At 39.4% G+C, this 23,559-nt stretch overlaps 1 protein-coding gene across 3 annotated transcripts in view; it reads left to right on the forward strand.

Moving 5' to 3' along the window:
- Positions 1 to 23,559, forward strand: part of F13A1 (coagulation factor XIII A chain) — a 195,123-nt gene that overhangs the window by 68,513 nt on the left and 103,051 nt on the right. For all 3 annotated transcript variants that reach the window (XM_036350412.1, XM_036350413.1, XM_036350411.1), the window contains one exon: positions 21 to 272. In XM_036350412.1, the coding sequence (XP_036206305.1) occupies positions 21 to 272 (252 nt within the window). The remainder of the gene's footprint in view (positions 1 to 20; positions 273 to 23,559) is intronic.

The following is a 23,559-nucleotide window of genomic DNA, read 5'->3' on the forward strand; positions in this document are numbered from 1 at the left end:
CTTGTTCTTTCTTCTCATAGGGCGCTACCCTCAGGAGAACAAGGGAACCTACATCCCAGTTCCTGTCGTTCCTGAGCTGCGAAGTGGCAAATGGGGGGCCAAAGTCATCAGCAGAGAGGACAGGTCTGTCCGGCTGTCTATCCAGTCTTCCCCGGAGTGCATTGTGGGGAAATTCCGCATGTACATTGCCGTCTGGACCCCCTATGGTATACTCCGCACCAGCCGGAACCCAGAAACCGACACCTACATTCTCTTCAATCCTTGGTGTGAAGGTAAAGGGCAGGCGTCTGTTTTTATCATTAAAAACAATTCATATATTTACGATGTTTCTCTTTTTTGAAGTTATAGCAGAATTATTGTGGAAGACATGTTTCTTTTCTACATACACTCCCCTCCCCACCACTATTAACAGACAGAAAAAAAAATGAGAAATTTGTCCTTAAACTATATGAGAACAAAACTTGTATACATAACATTAATGCTGCTATACATTTATTCCAGGAAAAATGAAAGATTGCCTAAAGTTGCACAATTAGTTAATTGTCAAGTTATAGTTTTATGGCATGACCTCTGTGTTTGTGATTTCTCTGTGAACAAAATAGGCTTATGAAACTTGACTTTCAAACCTATTAAGATCCATAATCTGGCTTCAGAAAAATACAATAAAGTTGATCCTGTCCATAGTGGAACTAATTTCACTATCTAATTCAAGAATAGACAGCCTTAAGGTCTAATGATCCCATAAATTTGTTTATATGCATAGTGGATGCAAATTTCATAAGCCATAAGTCTGGATGTGCAAACATATAACTTTATTTTAATGGGATACAACTTAATCTCTGCTGCTATTTTGATTCTTCTTTCTGTCTACTGCAGCTTAATCTAGTTTTACTTAAATAAATGAAACCAAGTCCAAGAATTTCTCTGTCAATGCAGTTTAAAAACTCAATTCTGCACCATAGTTCCTCCTCATGCCTATGTCTATCCTTCTGCCTCCACTCTGGCATGGGACTGATTTTAGTTCCAGAGGCAGCAGCACTGATGGGAAATGAACCACTTTTAGATCTTGAGAAATAAGTAATGAAACATGTAAAATCTGACATCGCGTGGGAGACTTCTCACATCATCTACCCCACATGCATTGCTCTCTAAAATCTTCCAGAAGGACTCAACAGTATTGTTAATTTTGAGTGGCTGTTGTTTGTGAGAGGTGTTTTCTACTTCTATATAACATTAACCTGGATCCTACTGACCTTTTCTTTGAATTATCTCGTCCACAAATGTTGGCAGATGGCACTGAGCTAATTCTATACTCCCCACCCACCAACCCTATTATCTTGTACCAAATAGCCTTATCCATGTGACAGATGTTCAAGGTTGATGGTATCGTGTTAACTGGCCCATGGGCAGTTCAAAGGTGCACTCCTGCTTACAGTCATCTTGTTAACCAGATAGAAGGCGTTCTGCAGCTGAGTGAATGGGATGTTATTTGCAGGATTGAAAAGACTGAGGCACAGAGACAAACTAAGATTTTGAAAATATTAAGTTAGAGATAACTTTAGATGCCAAACAGAAACTACAGTGGTAGCACTGGAGTGGAGGAGAAGAGGGATTGGCGATTTACTTTGGACTTAGAACAGAAAGTGCAGAGGGATTAAACATGGGAGGTGAAGAAAAGGTGGAGTCAAGAATTACTCTATGTAGCCCAGCTGGCATGGCTCAGTGGTTTATCATTGACCTATGAACCCAGAAGTCATGTTTAGATTGCCAGTCAGGACACATGTCCAGGTTGCAGGCTCGATCCCCAGTGTGGGGCATGCAGGAGGCAGCTGATCAATGATTCTCTTTCATCTTTGATGTTTCTATCTCTCTCTCCCTCTTTCTTCCTCTATGAAATCCATAAAAATATATTTTTTAAAAAAGAATTACTCTATGTATCTGGTTTAACCAACTGGGTTGCCATTTTCAGAGCTGCAATCAGAAGAACATGCTGTCACAGAAGCAGATACATTGGTTGATTCAGGAAGGCAAGAATCAGTTCCTTGGGGTGCTGCTGATGAGCTGAATGATAAGGAAAGACAGTGGCCATGTGTTTGGAAAATACACAAGAAATTAGGGAATAAAAAGGATAGTTTTATTAGAGAAAGAAGCCAGAGAAGTGGGCGTGGGCTACAGTGTAATGCAAGGTGAGGGAGTGAAGATAACAGGCATTGCCATTTCCTTCAGGAAGACTTTCTGTGACACCAAGATGGTGATGTATCAAAGGAGAATTTTTTAAAACAGTAGAGAGTAGGCATAATTTATGGTGATGGAGACAAATCTGAAAAAGGGCTTGCTGCCCAGAGAGAGGGTAGTGGCTCAGATTCTTGGATGCACATTGAAATGACCTGGGCAGCTTTGAAAATTACTGATGCCTCAGTCTTCCATTCAGACATCCTGAGGTAACTTGTCTGGAGAGCAGCATGGGCCTTGGGGTCCTTACAAAGCTTTGCAGGGGATCCTTAGAGCCAAGGCTGAGAAGCACTGACTTCCAGAGTGGAATCTTTGAGGGGGAGGGATGCAGGGAACAGAGATCTGAAGGGCTTGACAGATGGAGCTGTCCACCCTCCATTGTGACAGGAATAAAGCAGGAGGTGGGTGAAAGCATGGGTTTCTAGAATCAAGGAGGAGGATGACGTTGTTGCCACTTTGTGATTCTCTTTTGCTCAGTGAAGTGTAAAGCAAAGTCATCTGTGGAGAACAAGAAGCAAGGAGAGAGTTTTAGAGGCTTAAACATGAGTTGGGAGTGGGAAGTGGGCCTCTTACCTACCAAAACAAGGCAGGTGGGTCCTCCCTGCTCCCCAGAACACAGGGACACTACTGCAGACCCCCTCACCCCCAATGCCTTGGCCTGTGAAAGTCCAAACATTTCTGCAAACCCCTTAGGGGTTTCTGTCCTTAATTCCATCTCCTCCTCCAGGAATCCTATTTATCCCAGTGCTGACACCAATCTGCCTCAAAACCAACAATGCTCCTCCAAACAGCATTCCATGAAACATCCAGAATGACTAGAAATTAATTGCGATTTGATGTGGAGGGTGAGGGGTGGAAAGATTTACTCTGGTTCTGAAACTTGATGCACATCAGAATCACCTGGAGGGCTTGTTAAAACAGATTTCTGAGCAGCATTGGAAGGTTGAGCAGGTCTGGGGTGGGGCCTGAGAATTTGCATTTGTAACCAGTTCCCAGGAAATGCTGATGCTGCAAGTCAAGGACCACACTTAGAGAACCACTGGCTCATGTAATAATCATCAATCAATAAATACAAAACGCAGGAGAGTATTTTTTTTACTCTTAAATTTGTGTTGACTCCTCCCTACACCTAACCCCAGGCTCTCCCTATCTCACTGCCTCTTCGTTTGCCCATTCTGTTCTCCCTTGTTCTCCAAAAGTCTCTCCTGTCCTCTCTTCAAAGAAAACTCTTTTTCTTTTCACATGCAGAGTGGTTCAGCAACCTTTTTTATTTTGTTGTTTGTGCTCCTCCAATAGTCAGGCTTTTGGGGACCCCACACTTTTTGAAGACCATTCCATCTTTCCAGAAAAATTCTGGTGTCAGCTTTTCAGATAATAACTTTTTATATTCTAACTAGAGGCCCTGTGCACAAAAATTTGTGCACTCGGGGGGGGGGGAGGGTCCCTCAGCCCGGCCTGTGCCCTCTTGCAGTCTGGGACCCCTCGGGGAATGACCACCTACTGGCTTAGGCCCGATCCCCAAGGGATCGGGCCTAAGCAGGCAATCATACATCCCTCTGGCAACCCTCGGGGATGTCTACTTGCCAGCGGGGAGCAGACCTAAGCTGCAGCCGGACATCCTTAATGCTGCTGAGGAGGCAGGAGAGGCTCCCTCCACCACTGCTATACTGGCAGCCATCAGCCTGGCTTGTGGCTGAGCAGAGCTCCCCCATGTGGGAGCACACTGACCACCAGAGGGCATCTCCTATATTGAGTGTCTGCCCCCTGCTGGCCAGTGTGTGTCATAGTGACCAGTCATTCCCAGTCTTTCTGCTGTTAAGGTCAGTTTAGATATTACCCTTTTACTATATAGGATAGAGGCCTGGTGCATGGGTGGGGGCTGGCTGGTTTGCCCTGAAGGGTGTCCCGGATCAGGGTGGGGGTCCCGCTTGGATGCCTGGCCAGCCTGGGTGAGGGGCTGAGGGCCATTTTCAGGCTGGCTGGGGACTGAAGCTCCCAGCCTCTCCTTTTTTTCTTTTTCTTTTTTTATTCTGGGGTTTATTTACCTTCTATAATTGAAACTTCATTGCTCACTGGAGCTGAGAGCCACTCGCTCCAGCTCTGAGGCCTCGGCCTGCTGAAAGCAGGTATCTGGGGTTTGTTTAGCTTCTATAATTGAAACTTTGTTGCTTTCGGAGCTTAGAGCCGGGGCGCGGCAGGTGGGGAACCTTGGCTTCCTCCATCACTGGAGCAAGCAAGCCTCCAGCTCGCTTCAGCTGCGTGGCTGCTGGCCGCCATCTTGGTTGTTGGTTAATTTGCACATCACCCTGATTAGCCAATGGGGAGTGTAGCGAAGGTAAGGTCAATTACCCTTTTTGTCTTTTATTAGATAGGATGTGAATATTCACTGATATCTCCCAGGGAATGTTAATGAAATGAGAGAAAGGAGTCATCTCCTCATTTCACTTACTGTGTGATTTTCCCAAACTACAAGCTAAGGCATAACCCCAAAAGGGGATCTGTGTCATGAACCCCAGACACACTCAAATACATGGTTGCCTGACAGTCATCCAGTTTTGTGCTTGCATATGCTAATTCATAACAAGGGACTCTTGAAGATATGGTCTGACAATTGGAAAGTAGATAAAAAGAGAGGGGTTTGGTCATTCCCCAGGTGGGAAAGATAACAGAAGAGAAAGTCAGAAGTTGTCAAAAGAGAGCAAGCTGAGCAAGATGCTGAAAACAGCACACTCAATGTGGAAGTGGCATCCAAGGTGGCTTAGGACACTGGGTTGAAATTCTAGGGGCATGTACAGTACTTATTGATAAAAGCATGCTCAGCTGTCTTCCAAGGGGCCCTTCAGCTTGCTTTGCATTCATCAGCGATCTATCCTTAATCACTAAATCATTAATGGGGATCAATAGCAATACCACACTAGTGAGGGCAGGGGTGGATGCAGGGAGAATTATTGGCTAGATTTTTTAATTTAATAGCACCAAATGGGCTTCAGATAAGTTCCATGAGGGAGCCCTTCTCCTGGAGGTTGGAAAGAGAACTGTACCCACAAAGGCAGCAGGAGTAAGTCGTACAGTTTTGTGAATTCTGATTACTCAGAAACTCTGTATTATTGAATGCATTTTACTACTTAAATTTAGAATTTTCCAGATTGGTAGTCTAGCCTTAGTGCCAAATAGTATGTTCTGAAAGATTTAGGTGTCCCGTACCTGTGTTCTGTCCTTCATCCAGGCCAATATTTCATTGGTTGAGCATCATTTATTATTATGGGATATTTTCTTTCTTGATGACTTGTTTCCTCCCATATTCTCCAGCATTGATTTTCTTTACCTCATTCAGTCTTGTATCTAGCTCCTAGCAGAGTACGTAGTACATGCTTAATGTTTAATGAATATTTGCCGCATTGATTTAATAATTCCAAATAAATGCTTTTTAGGTTCACACCACCTACCATCACAGATAAGTTGTAAATGTAATCTTACACCGAACCATCTTGAAAAATGTCAAAAACTATATGGTGTATGTTGGAGTGTGTTTGTGGGATGTGTGTGTGTGGATTTTTCTCTCTCAGCGTCTGACATCAAATTAGCACCTGGTATTTCTACCTATGGATTCCATGCGATTTCTTTTTTTTGTATTTTCCTTGAAACTAAGAAATCAATTACAATTAATGTAAATAAATTTCTAAATATCTGGGTGCTTTTAATAGGTAGTAATTAAATATGACCACTTTGTATTTTATTATGAAATTCATCCTTATACTATTTTCTTTGTAACTCTACATGTCTTTTATACCCTTCAGTACAGAATGGAGTAATCACCAGGACTGGTATTTCCTGGGGTAACAATAACCAACACTTTTTATCTTGGAAACCCTTGTACCCAGATCAGAATTCATACCCTCAGACTAGAGCCATTCACCCATTCAATCCATACATATTGAGAGTATGTCTTCTCTGCACCTCCAGGCCCATGACAACATAAATACCCATGGGTAGTACAACAATATTATTTATTTACTCACAAATATGAAGAGTTAATGCTATATTCGGCACTGGGCATATGGCAGTGAAATAGATAATCTTTGCCCTCAGAGAGCTTCTACAAAGGTTTCACAAATGGTAAAAGTACTAAAATAAATCATGGCACAACAAGAACATATAATAAGGGCATCTGGTTTAGTTGGGGAGAGAGGAGACTTCTCTAGCCCCTAGAATAGTGCTTGAATGCAATAGCACTCAAATAGTTGTTTAATTGAATTTTTGTGAAGTTTTAATAAAGCTTATGTAAAACTTTAAGCCCTTGCTTATTCAAATCTTCTACTGAATAAAAGTTCATATATCACTCTTCCCAGTGTCAGAATCATTAGAGGCTCATTCATCATTTTTTTACACTAAGTGATTATCATTCATTGTGGTATTGCAATCCACGGGACCCCAGAGAACAAAAAGTAAAAATTCTTTTAAATGGCATACAAGTGACCCCAGAATCAAGGTCAAATCACACTAATCTGCCAGTTCATGTGTTTTACAATTCTTTATATGTGTAATATTTTTATGCTCTTCAAAGAATGCTCATGGCCAGGAGCTCCCTGCATTGTGTGTTTTGGAAAGCAGGATCCTTCTCTCATTCAGCTTAGCATGGTGCTAGGCACAAAGTGAATGTTCAATGAATGTTTACTTAATGGAATTGATGACCATTACTCTGAGAGGCAGGGAGAGGATTATTAGCCTCATATTTCAAGAGAAAAATCAGACTCGTGGTGTTACATAAATTTCTTAAGGTCACATAGAAAATTAAGAAACAAGCTAGGGTTGAAAGTTGAATTCCTGGTTTGGTACGGATAAGCTCTTTTTTTAAAAAAAAACAGAACATTGGTATTCTGTCTTGTGTAATATGATAAACAAGAAGTAAATGCCAGCCAGGAAGCTTCTATAATGTTCTAATCAGCATTGGAAAGGCCTGCCATTAAAAATAAATTAAAATAAAGCCAGGTTGATAACTATAAGATCAAACAAAAGTTTTCTTTGAAAAAAATGTAAGCGTGCCAACAAGGGTGCAGGCTCCCTTTGAGTCCACATGCTAAGTAAAGACTCTCTGACACTGTTCTCTGTGGAGTTACTTCATGAATAATAGCCTGTCTTCGGAAGATATTGGAGTATACTGAAAAGTCCTTAAATGGCAAAACAAACAAATCAAATAAACTTCTCAAGCTGATCTGAGCTGTAATGTAATGCAACATATTTGCCTGTGTTTTATGGATTTGTTTGTTTCATTTGAGTTAATAGGAACAAAGGCAGGCCTCTAGAATGTATTGAATCATTTTAGGAAGACAGTGGCTTTGGAACCTTCCAGAAAGAAAGGAAGCACAACTAGCTGGTGTGGCTCAGTGGTTGAGCATCAACTTATGAACCAGGAGGTCACAGTTTGATTCCTGGTCAGGGCACATATCCAGGTCACAGGCACAATTCCCAATGTGAGGCATGCAGGAGGCAGCTGATCAATGATTCTCTCTCATCATTGAAGTGTCTATCTCACTCTCACCCTCCTTTCCTCTCTCTGAAATTAATAAACACACACACACACACACACACACACACACACACACACACACACACTACATATATATATTTAAAGCACAGACTCTGAAAATGCCATTTCTTATATGCTCTGTGGACAAGAAGTTATTCCTAACATGCCTGCACAGAACACAGCCTGCTGGAGTCCCCAGCCCTTCTGATTTACTTTGAGATAGACAAACATCTGGGTGATGACACCAATCTGGGATCACATTTGCTCTGCAGATGGAGTCACTCCCTCGAAGAGTGATTGCACTTGGCCAGCATAAATCTTCCCTCTGTCTCTAGTGATGTTCAGCTTTTATACAAAAGGGAGGGGAGTAGAAGTTATTCCTAATACCCTCACTCAAAATTTCTCCCTTCACTAAAATGATGACACATTTTGCCTTTTTGAAGGGTCCAAACCATCATTCCTTCTAAAGGATGAGATACAAATCCAGACTCGAATGTAAACCATCAGGCAGCCTTTGCAGAGATAACTTGCACGGTGGCATTTCTGGCCACTATAATTTCCTTTGATCCCTGAGTTCGCTCTGGTAGGCTTGACTTCATTGACTTTGAGATGGGACTTGCTTTAAATTTAAATGTAAATAAGCGAAAGAAATTTTTCAGCCCAGGTGATGATGAATAACCCTTTCTTCCAAAGACCTTATACAGATACTAAAATCAATAGGCTCAGCATTCATTTTTACATGTTTGTTATAAATTCTTACTTTCTCTGGGTGTGGAGGCAAGTGGTAATTTCCAAGGTTACCTGAAATCAATCCTACTGAGTCGTAACATTTTTCAGCCCATAATGCTCTTTCAAAACTACCTCATATTCCCACCAGAGGAGCAGTAAAATGAGTGAGATCATTCTTGTTTACTAGTTGCCTCGTTAGTCACCTGGAAGAGTGGTATTCACAAGGAATATTGAAGGTCTGCTCTGTCTGGTGGTAGAGCTGCTGGACACAGTTGGTGGAGGCATCATGCCACATTCACCAAGGACGCCAGGCAGGAGCTCTTTTCCTGTTGAGTTTTATGCGGGTGATTGTTTACGAGGGGTCACTGAGAATCAAGAAGTTGTCTGTAGGTCAAGGTGCTGCCACACCAATTCCATGAGCTATCTAGACCTAGCCTCTCCTATCAGTTCTCAATCACTGCATTATATATAAGCACATGCACACACACACACACACCCCTCCCTTCTAACACTTAAAAGTGCTGGGTTCTACAACACTGAGCTCTTGGTCAGTTTGTTTTTCCTCTTAGTAGTACCCTCCATTTTACTAAGTGAAGAATGAATTTCCTCCTGGAACTACAAAACCCCACCACGCCTCTAACACTAACCAAATTCTTTTTTAAACAACACCGAAACAAAAAGCCAACAACAAAGTCTCCGAAGGCAGATGATTAAGTTTTCCTATTTTTGTTAGCCTATCAAACATGGGTGGGGGAGGGGGGGCGGGGTTGGAGTTTCTATAGTGATGTGTTCGTTTGTTTTTATCCAAGCTTTGGACAACTATATTTTAAAGTGACAGATCTGAGTAAAAACATGAACTAAAGCAGTACCTTCCACTCTCAATCTTCTTTTAAAGTCATAAATAAATTTAAAATTAAAATCAAGGCTTCCCGTTTGACTTCCTTGCCTTGGTGAGGATTCATGATTATGCCGCCCATTCTCTGGGAAGATTTACTTCAGCTGCTGGAAGGAAAGAAGTTGCCTGGTCTTGAGCTACAGAACTCCCCGCAGTTTACAGAGCGCCACCTGAATTTATAACTCCCCATGAATAGTAACCGAAACCCAAAGGCAAATCCTTCATTTTCTTGGACTTGTCTCTCACTCTCCAAACTCCAGACATTCATCCCCCTCTCATTTTCTCAGTAGGTGCTCTGTGCTGGGTGATGGGGATACACTGAACTGATCTCTGGGACTCAAGAATCATAGTCCACATGTATTAGTAGTCAAAGCCTGGCTTCATCTTTTACAGGCACTGTGGCCTTGGGAAAGCTGCTCTACTTTTCTCTTCCTCAGTTTCCTCATCTGTAAAACAGGGATTAGATAATATCTTCCTCTCAGCGCTATTGTGTGTTTCAATGAGTTTATTTGTTTTTGTACTGCACTTAGAAAGTTCTTGGCACATAGCAAATACTGAATACATGCTTTTTCGATAAATAATTAAGTTTTACAGAGTAACCTCCTTCTAGTGGGATGGATGCTACCACAGCATCCATAGGACACTAAGGGAACAAGGCTTAATCTAGCCTGCACTGGTAAGAAAAGGGCACAGGGAGACTTAAGGAAGGAGGAAAAATTATGATTATACTAGAGGCCCGATGCATGAAATTTGTCCCCTCAGCCCGGCCTGTGCCCTATCATAGTCCCAGAGCCCTTGGGGGATGTCCTATTGACGACTTAGACCCGTTCCTTGGGGGAAGCGGGCCTAAGCCATCAGTTGGACATCCTTAGCGCTGCCGGGGAGGTGGGAGAGGCTCCTGCCACAGCTGCTCCACTTGCCAGCCGTGAGCCCAGCTTCTGGCTGAGCAGTACTCCCTCTGTGGGAGTGCACTACCACCAGGGGGCAGTTCCTGTGTTGAGTGTCTGCCCCCTGGTGGTCAGTGCACATCATAGTGACCAGTTGTTCCACCAAGATGGCTGCGCATACAGCAGGGTGTGTGCAGGTGGGCAGGGCTGAGCTTGATGCTACATACATGAGGGCGCTTGAGGGAAGTTGACCAGAAGGTGAATTGGGGGAGTCCTGTGGGGTGCCGGCCAGGAGCGGGACTCCAGGACTCTGGGGAGTCCCACAGTCCCATGGGGCACCAACCCCATGGGCTAAACATCAGGGCAAAGGGCACCACCTCCACTCCACCTCCCCCCGGGGGAAATGAGATTCAGCTCCCGTGTCGGGATAAACCTGGGGTAGTGGGAGCTGCCCACATTCCACGTCCACTCCCCAGCCTTGACCTGGGGTATGAACATGACAGAAAACCTCCCTGGTCACTGCCTGGTCCCCTACTCTGAGTTTCTCCCCACACAAGAGCAGTGATTTCATTTCCTTATAAGAGCAGTGACCTCACTTCCTGATGATGGAGCCCAACAGGCTTTGACACTGCGTCCCCATGGGCGTTGTCACAGACTCTGACAGGAAGGAGGAGGGAGCTGGATGCCCACACCCAGGACTTGGCAAATAGTGATATTAAAATATTTCTTCTAATTAATTCTTTCAATGTGCACAAATTCATGCACCAGGCCACTAGTCAGTACATAATATTCTTTTTAATAACTGCTTGATATGGTTGCATCATTATTGATATGGTCTTTTATTTACAAACTAGAGGCCTGGTGCATGGATTTGTGCACTGGTGGGGTCCTTTGGCCTGGCCTGCGCCCTCTGGCAATCCGGGACCCTCGGGGGCTATTGGAGGCCCAGTGCATGGATTCAGTCCAATCCCTGCAGGCCAGGCTGAGGGACCCACACCAAGCCTCTAGTATGCATATAAGATCTTTGGTTTATCTCTTCCCACCCTCTCCCCTCCCCTCTTCCCTCTGAGATTCACCAGTCTGTTCCATGTTTCCATGCCTGTGCGTTGAGATCTGCCCCTGTTGGTCAGTGTGTGTCATAGTTACTGATAGAACGGTCACTTAGGCTTTTATATATGTTTAGATAAATACTTAAATTGCTTCTCATTTTCAATATAGCATCCCATACTGTATTAAATGTCTCGCATACCCTTTGTACAAACATATTTCTATAAATATACACCTGAAATAGCATTGCTGGGTCAAAGTGAAATCACATTTTAGATTTTCATAGATACTGTCAAATTACCCTATAAAAAGACTGCAGTATTTTATAATACAGCCACAGCACATGAGAGTATCCATTTCTTCATAGCCTCATTGACACTGTTACCATTTGTTTTACAATTTGCCGGTATAATAGTTATAATATGATATTTCATGATTATTTTAGCTTATATGTCTCTATTAGTAAACTTGAGCATTTTTACATTTGTATTTCTCTACTTGTACATTTCTGGGACAATTTTTTGTGAATTAAGGATTGGAAGGAAGAGACACACATGTACTTTTAAAATCTATCACTAAACTTTGTTTATAGCGAGAGAAAGAGATTTTACTGAAAAAAAATTTTCTCACATGAATAGCTAGTTGTCAAAACATCATTTATTGATCAGATCTGTCATTATCTATTACTTTTAAATGCCATCTATATCATATATTAAGACTAAATGTCCATCTAGCTCTATCCTTTTATTTACCTACTAGAGGCCCGGTGCACAAAAATTTATGCACTTGAGGGTAGGGGATCCCTCAGCCCAGCCTGTGACCTCTCGCAGTCTGGGACGCCTCAGGGGTGACCACTTGCTGGCTTAGGCCTGCTCCCCGGGGGACTGGGCCTAAGATGGCAATCAGACATCCCTCTGGCAGCCCAGCAGCCCTCGGGGGATGTCCACTTGCCAGCGGGGAGCAGACCTAAGCTGCAGCCAGACATCCTTAGTGCTGCTGAGGATGCAGGAGAGGCTCCCACCACCACTGCTGTACTGGTAGCCATCAGCCTGGCTTGTGGCTGAGCAGAGCTCCCCACTGTGAGAGCGCGCTGACCACCAGAGGGCAGCTCCTGCATTGAGCATCTGCCCCCTGGTGGTCAGTGTGTGTCATAGTGACCAGTCATTCCCAGTCTTTCTGCTGTTAGGGTCAGTTTGGACATTACCCTTTTACTATATAGGATAGAGGCCTGGTGCATGGGTGGGGGCCGGCTGGTTTGCCCTGAAGGGTGTCCCGGATCAGGGTGGGGGTCCCACTTGGGTGCCTGGCCAGCCTGAGGGAGGGGCTGATGGCTGTTTGCAGCTGGTCACACCCCCTTCAGGGTGGGGGTCCCCACTGGGGTGCCTGGCCAGTCTGGGTGAGGGGCTGAGGGCCATTTTCAGGCTGGTGGGTGACTGAAGCTCCCAGCCTCTTTTTTTTTTTTCTGGGATTTATTTACCTTCCATAGCTGTCACTGGAGCTGAGAGCCAGCTCCAGCTCTGAGGCCTGGCTCCAGCTCTGAGGCTGTGGCTGGCTGAAAGCAGATATCTGGGGTTTCTTTAGCTTCTATAATTGAAACTCTGTTGCCATCACTGGTGCTCTAAGCTCTGAGGCCCTGGCTGGCTGAAAGCAGGTATCTGGGGTTTGTTTAGCCTCTGTAATTGAAACATTATTGCTTCCGGAGCTCAGAGCTGGGCCGTGGCAGACGGGGAACCTTGGCTTCCTCCATCACTGGAGCAGGCAAGCCTCCTGCTCATTTCAGCTGCATGGCTGCTGGCAGCCATCTTTGTTGACAGTTAATTTGCATATCCTGCTGATTAGCCAATGGGAAGTGTAGCGGAGGTATGGTTAATTACCATGTTTGTCTATTATTAGATAGGATTACTGTGCCAAAATAAATTTTACTTAGAGCTTGTTTTAATTAGCTATAATCACAGTAATATTAACTCCATATGGAAAAAACAAAAAACAGGAAACCTTATTGGTATACAAAAAATAAGCATTTATTCTCATGATTCTGGAACTTAGCTGTGGTTGGGCTAGAGCAGTGGTCAGCAAACTGCGGCCCCTTGAGTGTGGCTCTTCCACAAAATGCCACATGCGGGCATGGACGTACAGTGCGATTGAAACTTCATGGCCACACTCAAGGGGCCAAAGAGACGCATGTGGATCGCGTGCCACAGTTTGCCAACCACTGGGCTAGAGTAGACCGAGCTTGATTGGCCACCTCTGCTTCAGGTGAGGGTAGGTTCTACCCTCACTGCATTGTTGTAGGGCAGCTCTGCCCCAGGTGTGTCTCATTCTCTTGTGACTAATGAGCTTGCTGGGGTATGTTTTTCTCGTGGGGCTGTCAAAATCCAAGAGCACATACTTAATTGCTCAAGCACATTTAAAACTCCCACTTGCATCACTTCTAACATCCTTGTAAACAAAGTAAGCCCAAAGTCAAGAAGGGGATATTCCACCTTTAGAGAGAAAAACAGCTAGTTACAAAGCAAAGAGCATGGTTACAGGAATGGGGTGAATTAGTATCAAAAGTTCAATTTACCATGAGGTAAGCTTCCAAATTTTCTTTTTCTTTCTTTTTTTAAATATATATATATATATATTTTTTAATTTCAGAGAGGAAGGGAGAGGGAGAGGGAGATAGAAACATCAATGATGAGAAGGAATCATTGATTGGCTGCCTCCTGCATGCCCCCTACTGAGGATCAAGCTTGCAACCTGCGCATGTGCCCTTGACCAAAATTGAACCCAGAACCCTTCAGTCCACAGGCTGGCACTCTATCCACTGAGCCAAATTGGCTAGGGCCCAAATTTTCTTTTTCAACATTTTATTTTTTGGCTTTTTTCACATTGTCTTTTCAGATAAACTCTCTCTTTTTTTTTTCAATTGCAGTTAAAATTTAATATTTTATGTTAGTTGCAGGTATATAGCATAGTAGTTAGACATTTATATAATTTACAAAGTGATCACCCCAATAAGTCTAGTACTAACCAGGCACTTTACATATCTGTTACAATATTATTGACTATATTCCCTATGCTGTACTTTACATCCCTATAACTGCTTCACAACTACCAATTTGTACTTCTTAATTCCTTCACCTTTTTAACCCAATCCCCAGTACCCCTCCTATCTGGTAACCACCATTTTGTTCTCTATTTATGAGTCTATTTCTGAATTCATTTTTGTTCTTTAGATTCCACATATAACTGAAGTCATATGGTATTGCCTTTCTCTGTCTGACTTATTTCACTTAGCATAATACCTCCAATCCACCTATGCCATCACAAATGGAGAAATGTCTATCCAGGTCTCCTGCCCATTTTTTGCTTGGATTGTTTGTTTGTTTGTTTGTTTGTTTGTTTTTTGGTATTGAGCTGTATGAGTTATTTAAAGATTTTGAATATTAACTCCTTAAAGGATCTACCACTGGTGAATTTGTTCTCCCATTCAGTAGGTTGTCTTTTCGTTTTGTTGATGATTTCCTTTGCTGCTCCAAAACTTTTTAGATTGATGTAGTCCCATTTGTCTACTCTTTCTTTTGTTTCCCTTGCCTTAGGAGATGTATCAGAAAAAATATTACTAAGAGTAATGTCAGAGATTTTATTGCCTATGTTTTCTTTTTGAAGTTTTATGGTTTCAAGTTTCTATTTAAGTCTTTAATCTGTTTTGAGCTTATTTGTGTATTGGGGGAAGAAAGTGGTCTAGTTTCATTTTTTTCAGGTATCTGTACAGTTTTCCCAACAGCATTTATTTAATGACTGTCTTTACCCCACTGTATATTCTTGCCTTCTTTCTTATAAATTATTAATCCTATAGGCCTGGATTTTTTTTTCTGGGGTCTCTATTCTGTTCCATTGATCTATTTGTCTTTTTTATGCTAGTACCATGCTGTTTTGATTACTATAGTCTTAGAGTATAGTTTGATATCAAGTAGTATGATACCTCCAACTTCATTCTCTTTCTCAAGATCGCTGTGGTTATTTGAAATCTTTTGTGGAGTTGTTTTTTAAATTTCTCTAATAGTTCATCATTAGTGCATAAAAATGCACTTGTTTATGAAAATTAATTTTGTATCCTGCTATTTTAATGAATTCATTTATCAGTTTTAATAGTTTTTGGTAGCACCTTCAGGGTTCTACTACTTATTATTATGTAATCTGCACATGACTTTTTTATTTCTTCCTTTCCAATTTGAATGCCTTTTACTTATTTTTCTTGTCTGATTACTGTGCCTAGCACTTCCAATTCTATGTTGAATAAAAGTGGTTAAAGTGCTCATTCTTGTCTTGTTTATGGTATTAAGGAAAATACTTTTAGTTTTTCCTTGTTGATTATGATTTTAGTTGTAGGTTTGTCATATATGACCTCTATTATGTTGAGGTATGTTGCTTCTATTCTCACTTTGATGAGAGTTTTTCTCATAAAATGATGCTGGCTTTTGTCAAATGCTTTTTCTACATTTATTGATATGATCATATAATTTTTACCATTCATTTTTTAATATAGTGTATCACATTAGTTGATTTGTGGATATTGAACCAACCTTGTATCCCATGAATAAATCCCACTTGGTCATGGTGTATGATCTATTTAATGTATTATTAATTCAGTTTGCTAATTTTTAAAAATATGGTTTTTTTATTGATTTCAGAGAGGAAGGGAGAGGGAGAGAGAAATAGAAACATCAATAATGAGAGAGAATCATTGATCGGCTGCCTCCTGATTGCCCCACACCAGGGATTGAGCCCAAAACCTGGGCATGTATCCTAACCAGGAATCAAACCATGACCTTCTGATTCATAGGTTGATTCTCAACCACTGAGCCATGCCAGCTGGGTGGTTTGATAATTTTTTGTTGAGGATTTTGCATTTATGTTCATCAGGGATACTATAGTTTTCTTTTTTTATATTGTCTTTGTCTGGTTTTGGAATCAGGGCAAAGGTGGCAACATAAAATGAGCTTGGGAGCCTTCCCTCCTCTTGAATGTTTTGGAATAGTATGAAAATAAGTGCTAACTCTTCTTTGAATGTTTGGTAAAATTACTCTGTGAAGCAAATGAGCCCAAGACTTTTGTATGTTGGTAGTTTTATTATTATTATTATTGCTTCAATTTTATTAGTAGTGATCAGTCTGTTCATATTTTCTGTTTCTTCCTCATTCAACCCTGTAAGATTATATGTTTCTAGGAATTTATCCATTTCTTCCAGATTTTCCAATTTGGTGTCATGTAATTGTTATTAGTATTTTCTTGAAATCCTTTGTATGTCTGTCATGTGAGTTGTCACTTCTCCTCTTTCAATTTTATTTATTTGGGTCTTCTCTCTTTTTTCTTGATGAGTCTAAATAAAGGTTTATCATTTCAACTAACCAGCTCTTGGTTTCATTAATCTTTTGTATTGTTTTATAATCTCTATTTTGTTTACTTCCACTCTGATATTTATTATTTCCTTTCTTCTACTCACTTTGAGCTTTGTTATTTTTTTTTTTTAGTTTTGTTAGCTGTAAAGTTAAAGTGTTTATTTGAGATTTTTCTTGTTTCTTGAGATAAGCCTGTATTGCTATGAATTTCCCTCTTAAAACTGCTTTTGCTCTGTCCCATCAATTTTTTTGTCACTGTGTTTTCATTTTCATATGTCTTGAGGGATATTTGGATTTCTTTTTTAATCTCGTTCTTAACCATTAATTGTTTAGTAGTATGTTATTTGGCCTCATGTGTTTATGTGTTTGTCAGTTTTCATTTTTTGTAATTGGTTTCTAGTTTCATATCATTGAGGCTGTAGAAGATGCTTAATATGATTTCAATCTATTTAAATTTATTAAGACACGTTTTGTGTCCTAGCATGCAGTCTACCCTGAAAAAATGTTCTATGTAAACTTAAAAAGAATGCGTATTCTGTTGCTTTGGGATAAAAAGCTCTGAAGATATAAATTAAACCCATATGATTTAGTGTGTCATTTAAGGCTACTGTTTCCTTGTTGCTTTTCTGTCTAGAAGATATATCCATTGATAACAATAGGTTGTTAAAGTCCTCTACTCTGACTGCATTATTGTCAATCTCTTCTTTTATGTTTATCGATATTTAATTTATATATTTAGGTGCTCCTATGTTGGGTGCATAAATGTTTAAAAGGGTTATATCCTTTTGTTGGACTGATCCCTTTATCATTATGAAATATCCTTCTTTGTCTTCTATTTTAGCCTTTGTTTTAAAACTACTTTTTCTACTATAAATATTGCTGTCTCAGATTTTATTCCTTCCCATTCAAATGAAATATCTTTTTTCATGCCTTTACTTTAAGCCTGTGTGTCTTTCAATCTGGAGTGGGTCTCTTGTAGATAGCATATGTATGGGTCTTATTTTCTTGTACACTCAGCCACCCTATGTCTTTTGATCCATTTACATTTAAAGTGATTATTGATTGGTATGTAGTTATTGCCATTTTATTATTCATATTTATGTTTTTTGTTTTCCCTCTTCTTCTTAAAGCAGTCCCTTTAACCTTTCTTGTAATATTGATTTAGTGGTCATGAACTCCTTTAGTTTTTTCTTGTGTTGGAAGCTCTTTATTTCTCCTTCAATTTTGAATGATAGTTATGCTGAGTAGAGTAGTCTTAGTTCTTGATTTTTATCACTTTGAATATTTCATGCCAATCCCTTCTGGACTGAAATGTTTCAATGGAGAAATCAGTTGACTGTCTTATGGGAGCTCACTTATAGGGAATTAACTGCCTTTCTCTTGCCACTTTCAAGATTCTCTCTGTCATTTGCTATTTTAATTATGATGTGTGTTAGTGTGGAGCTCTTTGGGTTCATCTTGTTTGGGATCTCTGCACTTCCTGGACTTGTGTGCATTTTTCCTTCACCAAGCTGGGAAAATTTTCAGTCACTCTTTCTTCAAATATGTTCTCATTCTCTTGTTCTTTCTCTTTTTTATTCTGGTACCCTTATGATGCCAATGATGTTACACTTAATATTGTCCCAGAGATCCCTTAAACTATACTCATATTTAAATTCTTTTTTTCTATTTGCTGTTCCAATTCAGTGTTTTTCCTATTTTGTCTTCAAAAATTGCTGCTTTAAACCTCTGCTTTATCTAATCTGCTGTTGACTCCTTCTAGTATATTCTTCATTTCAGTTATTGTATTCTTCATTTCTGATAGGTTTTTTTTAATTATTATTTCTATGCCTTTTTTATACTTGCTACCTCTTTTTTGAATTTCTTTCTAAGTTCCTTGTGAATTTTTTATAACTAGTGTTTGAACTTTATATCAAGTAGATTTCTTGCCTCCATTTCATTTAATTCTTGTTCTGGAGTTTTCTCCTGTTCTTTCATTTGGAGCATTTTTGGGGGTCTTTTCAATTTGGCTACCTCTTTGTGTTTGTTTCTGTGTATTAGGTAGATCTTCTATGTCTCCCAGTATTTGCAGTATGGCCTCATGTAGTCAATGTTCTATGGAAACAGTGGCAAAGTCTCCATGATCACCTGATCTGGGTGCTCCAGGAGTATCCTTAGTTTGTGTTGTGTGTTACCTCTTATTGTAGTTGAGCCTTGATTGCTGTTGGCATGTCATGAGTGGGGTTGACCCACAAGCAGACTGGCTGAGAGTATTGGCCACAACCACAATATAGCAACTGCTGTGTGGGGGCTGATCCCATGGAGTAGGATTTGCCCAGCAGGCTCTGTTGCCTGCCAAAACCATCCTTTGGATGTGCCACTTGAGGAACTAATTATGTTGTGCTCTCTATGGTCTGAAGCCAGCCATTGTGTATGTGGGTTCTGGGGCCTCTTGAAAGGTGCAAGGTAGTGGCAACTTACCCTCTAGTCCTTGCTCTAAAGTCACACAACTCAGTTTCTCCCTGTATGTCTCTAGCACCCTCTCAGCCACTGTCCCTCTGCTAGAGCCCAGATTGAGTGCCTTGCCTAAGTGAGTGAGTTTCTGTGTGGGACCTTTAAGAGGACACCTGGGTTTCCAGCAGCCTTTTATCCTATCCAGATGGGCAGAATTCATGCTTCATACTTAACTATGAAGAAGTAAATGAGACCTAAAGGTCAATGGGATTCCAGCTCCAGCTGCAGAGGGAATGATGGTGCACCAGGACTGAAACACCAATATTTTCATTTAAAAAGCTAACTAGTGGCTTTAACTTTGCACTTAATTACAGACCATCTACACCACAATCTTTTCAAATGGCAAAAGCACAAAGAAGTGTTGCAAAATATTTTAGGAACAGTGCATAGTGTAAGTGCAGAGTAAATAAAAGCATTGAAAAATATCTTGCTAGAGGGAGTTCAGCTTGAAAAAGTTACTACCAAAGCTAAATATTTTGTGTAAGTTTTATTTTATATGAACTATACTCAAAAATAGATTTGTGAGACTAATTTCTGTCTAAAAATATCAAAAAATATATTAGTCCAGAAACAAACACTTTAACTGACATGAGCGGATAAAAGAAACCAGGACTTTGCCTATCCCCAAAGTTCTTGCTCATTAAGATTTTTGCAGTATTACTGTCTAACATATATCCCTGATGACAGAATATGATAAGCATCGAATTACAATGGAACCTCATTTCTCAAACTGAATTTGTTCTGGAAAGCTGTTCAAGAAACAATTTGTTCAAAAACCTAATCAATTTTCCCATTAGAAATAATGTAAATTGAATTAATTCATTCCAGAGCTCCAAATGATTCCGTCTTAACCTTTCTTGTATACAGTACATGTCTAATGTACTGTTTAATCTACAAGCAAACATTTCTTTTCTTAAATTATTTGACCACCCCTACGAGCTTTAAAGGAATCCTTTCAGCACTCACTCCAGGGGCGTCTTTCAGGAGGTCAGTGCCCAGCATCTTCGCTTTTTCACATGTCACTGCCTCTGAAATGTTGTAACCTGCTAACTGCTTTTCGTTTATCCAAATTAACAACAGTTTTTCTGCCTCTTCAATGGCCTGTGATCATTGTTTCTTTCACACCTTTAGAAACATTATCACTCTTGATGGCCTCTTTATTTTAAAATTGTGCTAATCCTCCATTTTGCCAGCAACAGAAGCAAAAAAAAAGCACAAAAATATTCACAGCACAATTTCCTGAGATGTTAACAAGGCAAGGTTTAAACTGACTCACAATGGTGCATTCTCTCCTTTGTTTTTGGCCTGAGAGATGCTTTTTGTGATGTATCAGCATTAGAGGGCTGTTAGTTCCAGAACCAAAGTTAACAGACTTCTGTCCATGAACAACCTGGTTGAGAACTGAATTGTTCAAGATGGGAGGCATTCGAGAACCAAGAGTTGATTATAATTATTGCTAAAATCATTTTCAAATGAAAAAGAAGACAACAAAAAATTAAGCCTGATACAATCTGACCAAACACGTATCAATTTACAGTTTCAAGATTATTTTACAAAATACCTACGTTTACACAATAGTCTCCAGACAGCATTTTAAAACAAAAGTTTTAATTTATCTTGATATGCTGCAAGTTAATAAATTAAACTCTTTAAGCAATTATTTAGTGTTTTATTTATTAAGTTTGCTTATTCAATAACTTTTTCTTTCTCTTGACTCAGGAAGAGAAAGAGAAAACAGCACACATGTAAGATGGTGAGAGGAAGTGCAAGCACACAGATAATTTACAGAAAAGATGGTGGCTGGGGAGGATCAGCAATCGCGTGAACCTCATGCAATGCAAAGCTCTCCAACAATAAAAATCAATCTTCTTAGAGCCACTTAACAAGGATTTTAAAGGAAACCTCCATTTTGTAGTCAAATCCTTTAACATTTTTATTCTGATTTAAAATCAGTCCAGCTGTTAGTCTGCAGCTGCAGTACTAAGTATCATATTGTGCATGAAAGTCATTCGAAAAAGAATGTCTTTCCCATTCAGATTAAAAAACTTTTTTAAATAAAAGAAGTGAGGAAAAGTAATACTAAATCTAGGATGATTTGCAAAGGACTATTATGTAACAAATGCCTTAAATTTAGTATATAAGGGTTACATTTTCATTTCTTTGATTTTGTTTATGCATTTCTTTTATCCTGCAAATCTTGGTCTTTAATGCCACTAAGCTGGTTGCTTATGTTATATTAGTTTTAAAATATTAATAGCAATATTATTACTAATAATATGGTTACTAAAACAGCTTGACTTTTTTATTTCTTTTGTTTGCTTATTTTGCAGTTTTCTTGTCCTTTTGTTATATTCTACAGGGAGTGTACAGTGAAATTGCTCTGTCTATAACTTGAAGTAATTCTCTGTGGTTAAGCCACCAACCTATTACACAGTCATGTTCATATGTTTCATTTTGGTTTCATTTATTTAGAAAAGTGCTCATGGCATTCTTTCTTGGTTTCTACCCCTAATGTATATCTAATTTTCTATAATTTCAAGGAATCTGCAGAAATAATAGAGATAGATGAATGCATCAGTTATCTTTACAAAATTATCTCAATTTTTAATTATTTTTACATATATATTTTATACATAATTTTGTGTTTTACATTTAAGTTTTCACTTGCTACCTGTGTAGTTCCAATGTCATTAAATATTTTTCCAAAGTATATTTAAATGGTTTATGCTATTCTATTTTGTGGACCAGTAATTATTTGGGAGCATTTCAGATTCCCCCCCCCCGAGTTTTTCACTATTATAAGTAGTGCTATGATGAAAAAACTCTATACATACATTTTTAATGCATTATTTCTAAGGGTTAGATAGATTTATTACTCTGAACAAAGACCACATATATATTTTCAAGATTAAATTTTAAACATCTAGAAAAAAGAAAACCAAAAAAAAAAATACTTACAATCTCATCAGTAGATTGGTGATTCATCACACAGTTGTTATTGAGTATTAAGTTCAAATGCATAAATAAGTTAATATATATGCATATATTTATTTCCTTTTAAATTTTTGCAGTTCTTCAAATACTGCTTAGTTAAAATTGTTTTTATGAATACCTGGTCACATTTTCTCTTCTGTGAAATGGTTTTCCCTTTGCTGACTTTCTTTTAAACACTTTATGATTTTGCTGTTGTTGTTAATCCTTACCCCAGGATATTTTTTCCACTGATTTTTTTAGAGAGAGAGGAAGGAAGGGGGAGAGACAGAGAGAAAGAAATAAAGATGTGAAAGAGATACATAGATTGGCTGCCTCCCACACATGTCCCAATTAGGGCCAGGGATCAAGCCTGCAACTGAGGTGTGTGCCCTTGACTAGACCACTGAGCCAAACCAGTGAGGACAACACTTTATGGTTTTTGATGATTTTTGTATTTGCATCTTTCTCAATCAGCACATTTATTAACTTATTGTAATTTTTTACATATAAGGGAATTTTACTAACATTCCTGTTAGTAAATGTTTTCCTAAATTTGCTATATACTTTAAATTTTACCACATATGAAAATCAAGTTTTATATTTATGTTAAATAAAATGCATTAATTTTTCTCTGTGATTTTTTTCTGTTATTTTTGTTTAGATAAAACTTTCTCATCTAAAGACCAAATAGATATTCACCTTTATTTTATTTGAGATTTCTTATGCTTTCTATTTTTAAATTCAGATTTAAATTAAGTTTCAGTTTATTTTTATGTACAGAAAATTTACTTTTCCCAATCAATCAATTTTCCCAGCTGAATTTAATACTCATTCCCTTTGATTTGCAATAGTGTATTATATATTAATTTCTCAGGTAGATATATACATATTGTAACATCTCTTTCTAGGCTATCCATTTTGACTCATATGTTTTATACGAATTTAAATGTTCATAGCTCTATAATCCAATCTACCATCTAATATCTTACAGGACAAGTCCATAAACATCTCATATTATAAGGAAAACAGGTTACAAACTTTCCAAATGGCATTTCTTGACCTCAGTTGTCTTATGAGGAAATTTTTATCTCAACAACAGGCATTTGAAACCCTATGGACTAAAATGTTTATTATTACAGGAGTCCCATCAGCTAAACCACTTTTACAAAAGAATAAAAACAAGAGTAACCTTTTCTTGTCAGGACGCTTGATAGCATCTGGCGAGTGCCATGTGCGTGTGAATGTCAATGCCATCTCTCTTACACCCTCACGTTATTTTCTTTTAAAATGAAAGTCTTCTTTCATGCTTTTCCCCAGAAATACTGACCTCAAACTTAGTTGTCACTTCTTCATGTGTTATCCACTTGGAACGAAGCTGTCATTTCCATT

This window comes from Myotis myotis, unplaced genomic scaffold, assembly GCF_014108235.1.
Source record: "Myotis myotis isolate mMyoMyo1 unplaced genomic scaffold, mMyoMyo1.p scaffold_m19_p_2, whole genome shotgun sequence".
Classification (NCBI taxonomy): domain Eukaryota; kingdom Metazoa; phylum Chordata; class Mammalia; order Chiroptera; family Vespertilionidae; genus Myotis; species Myotis myotis.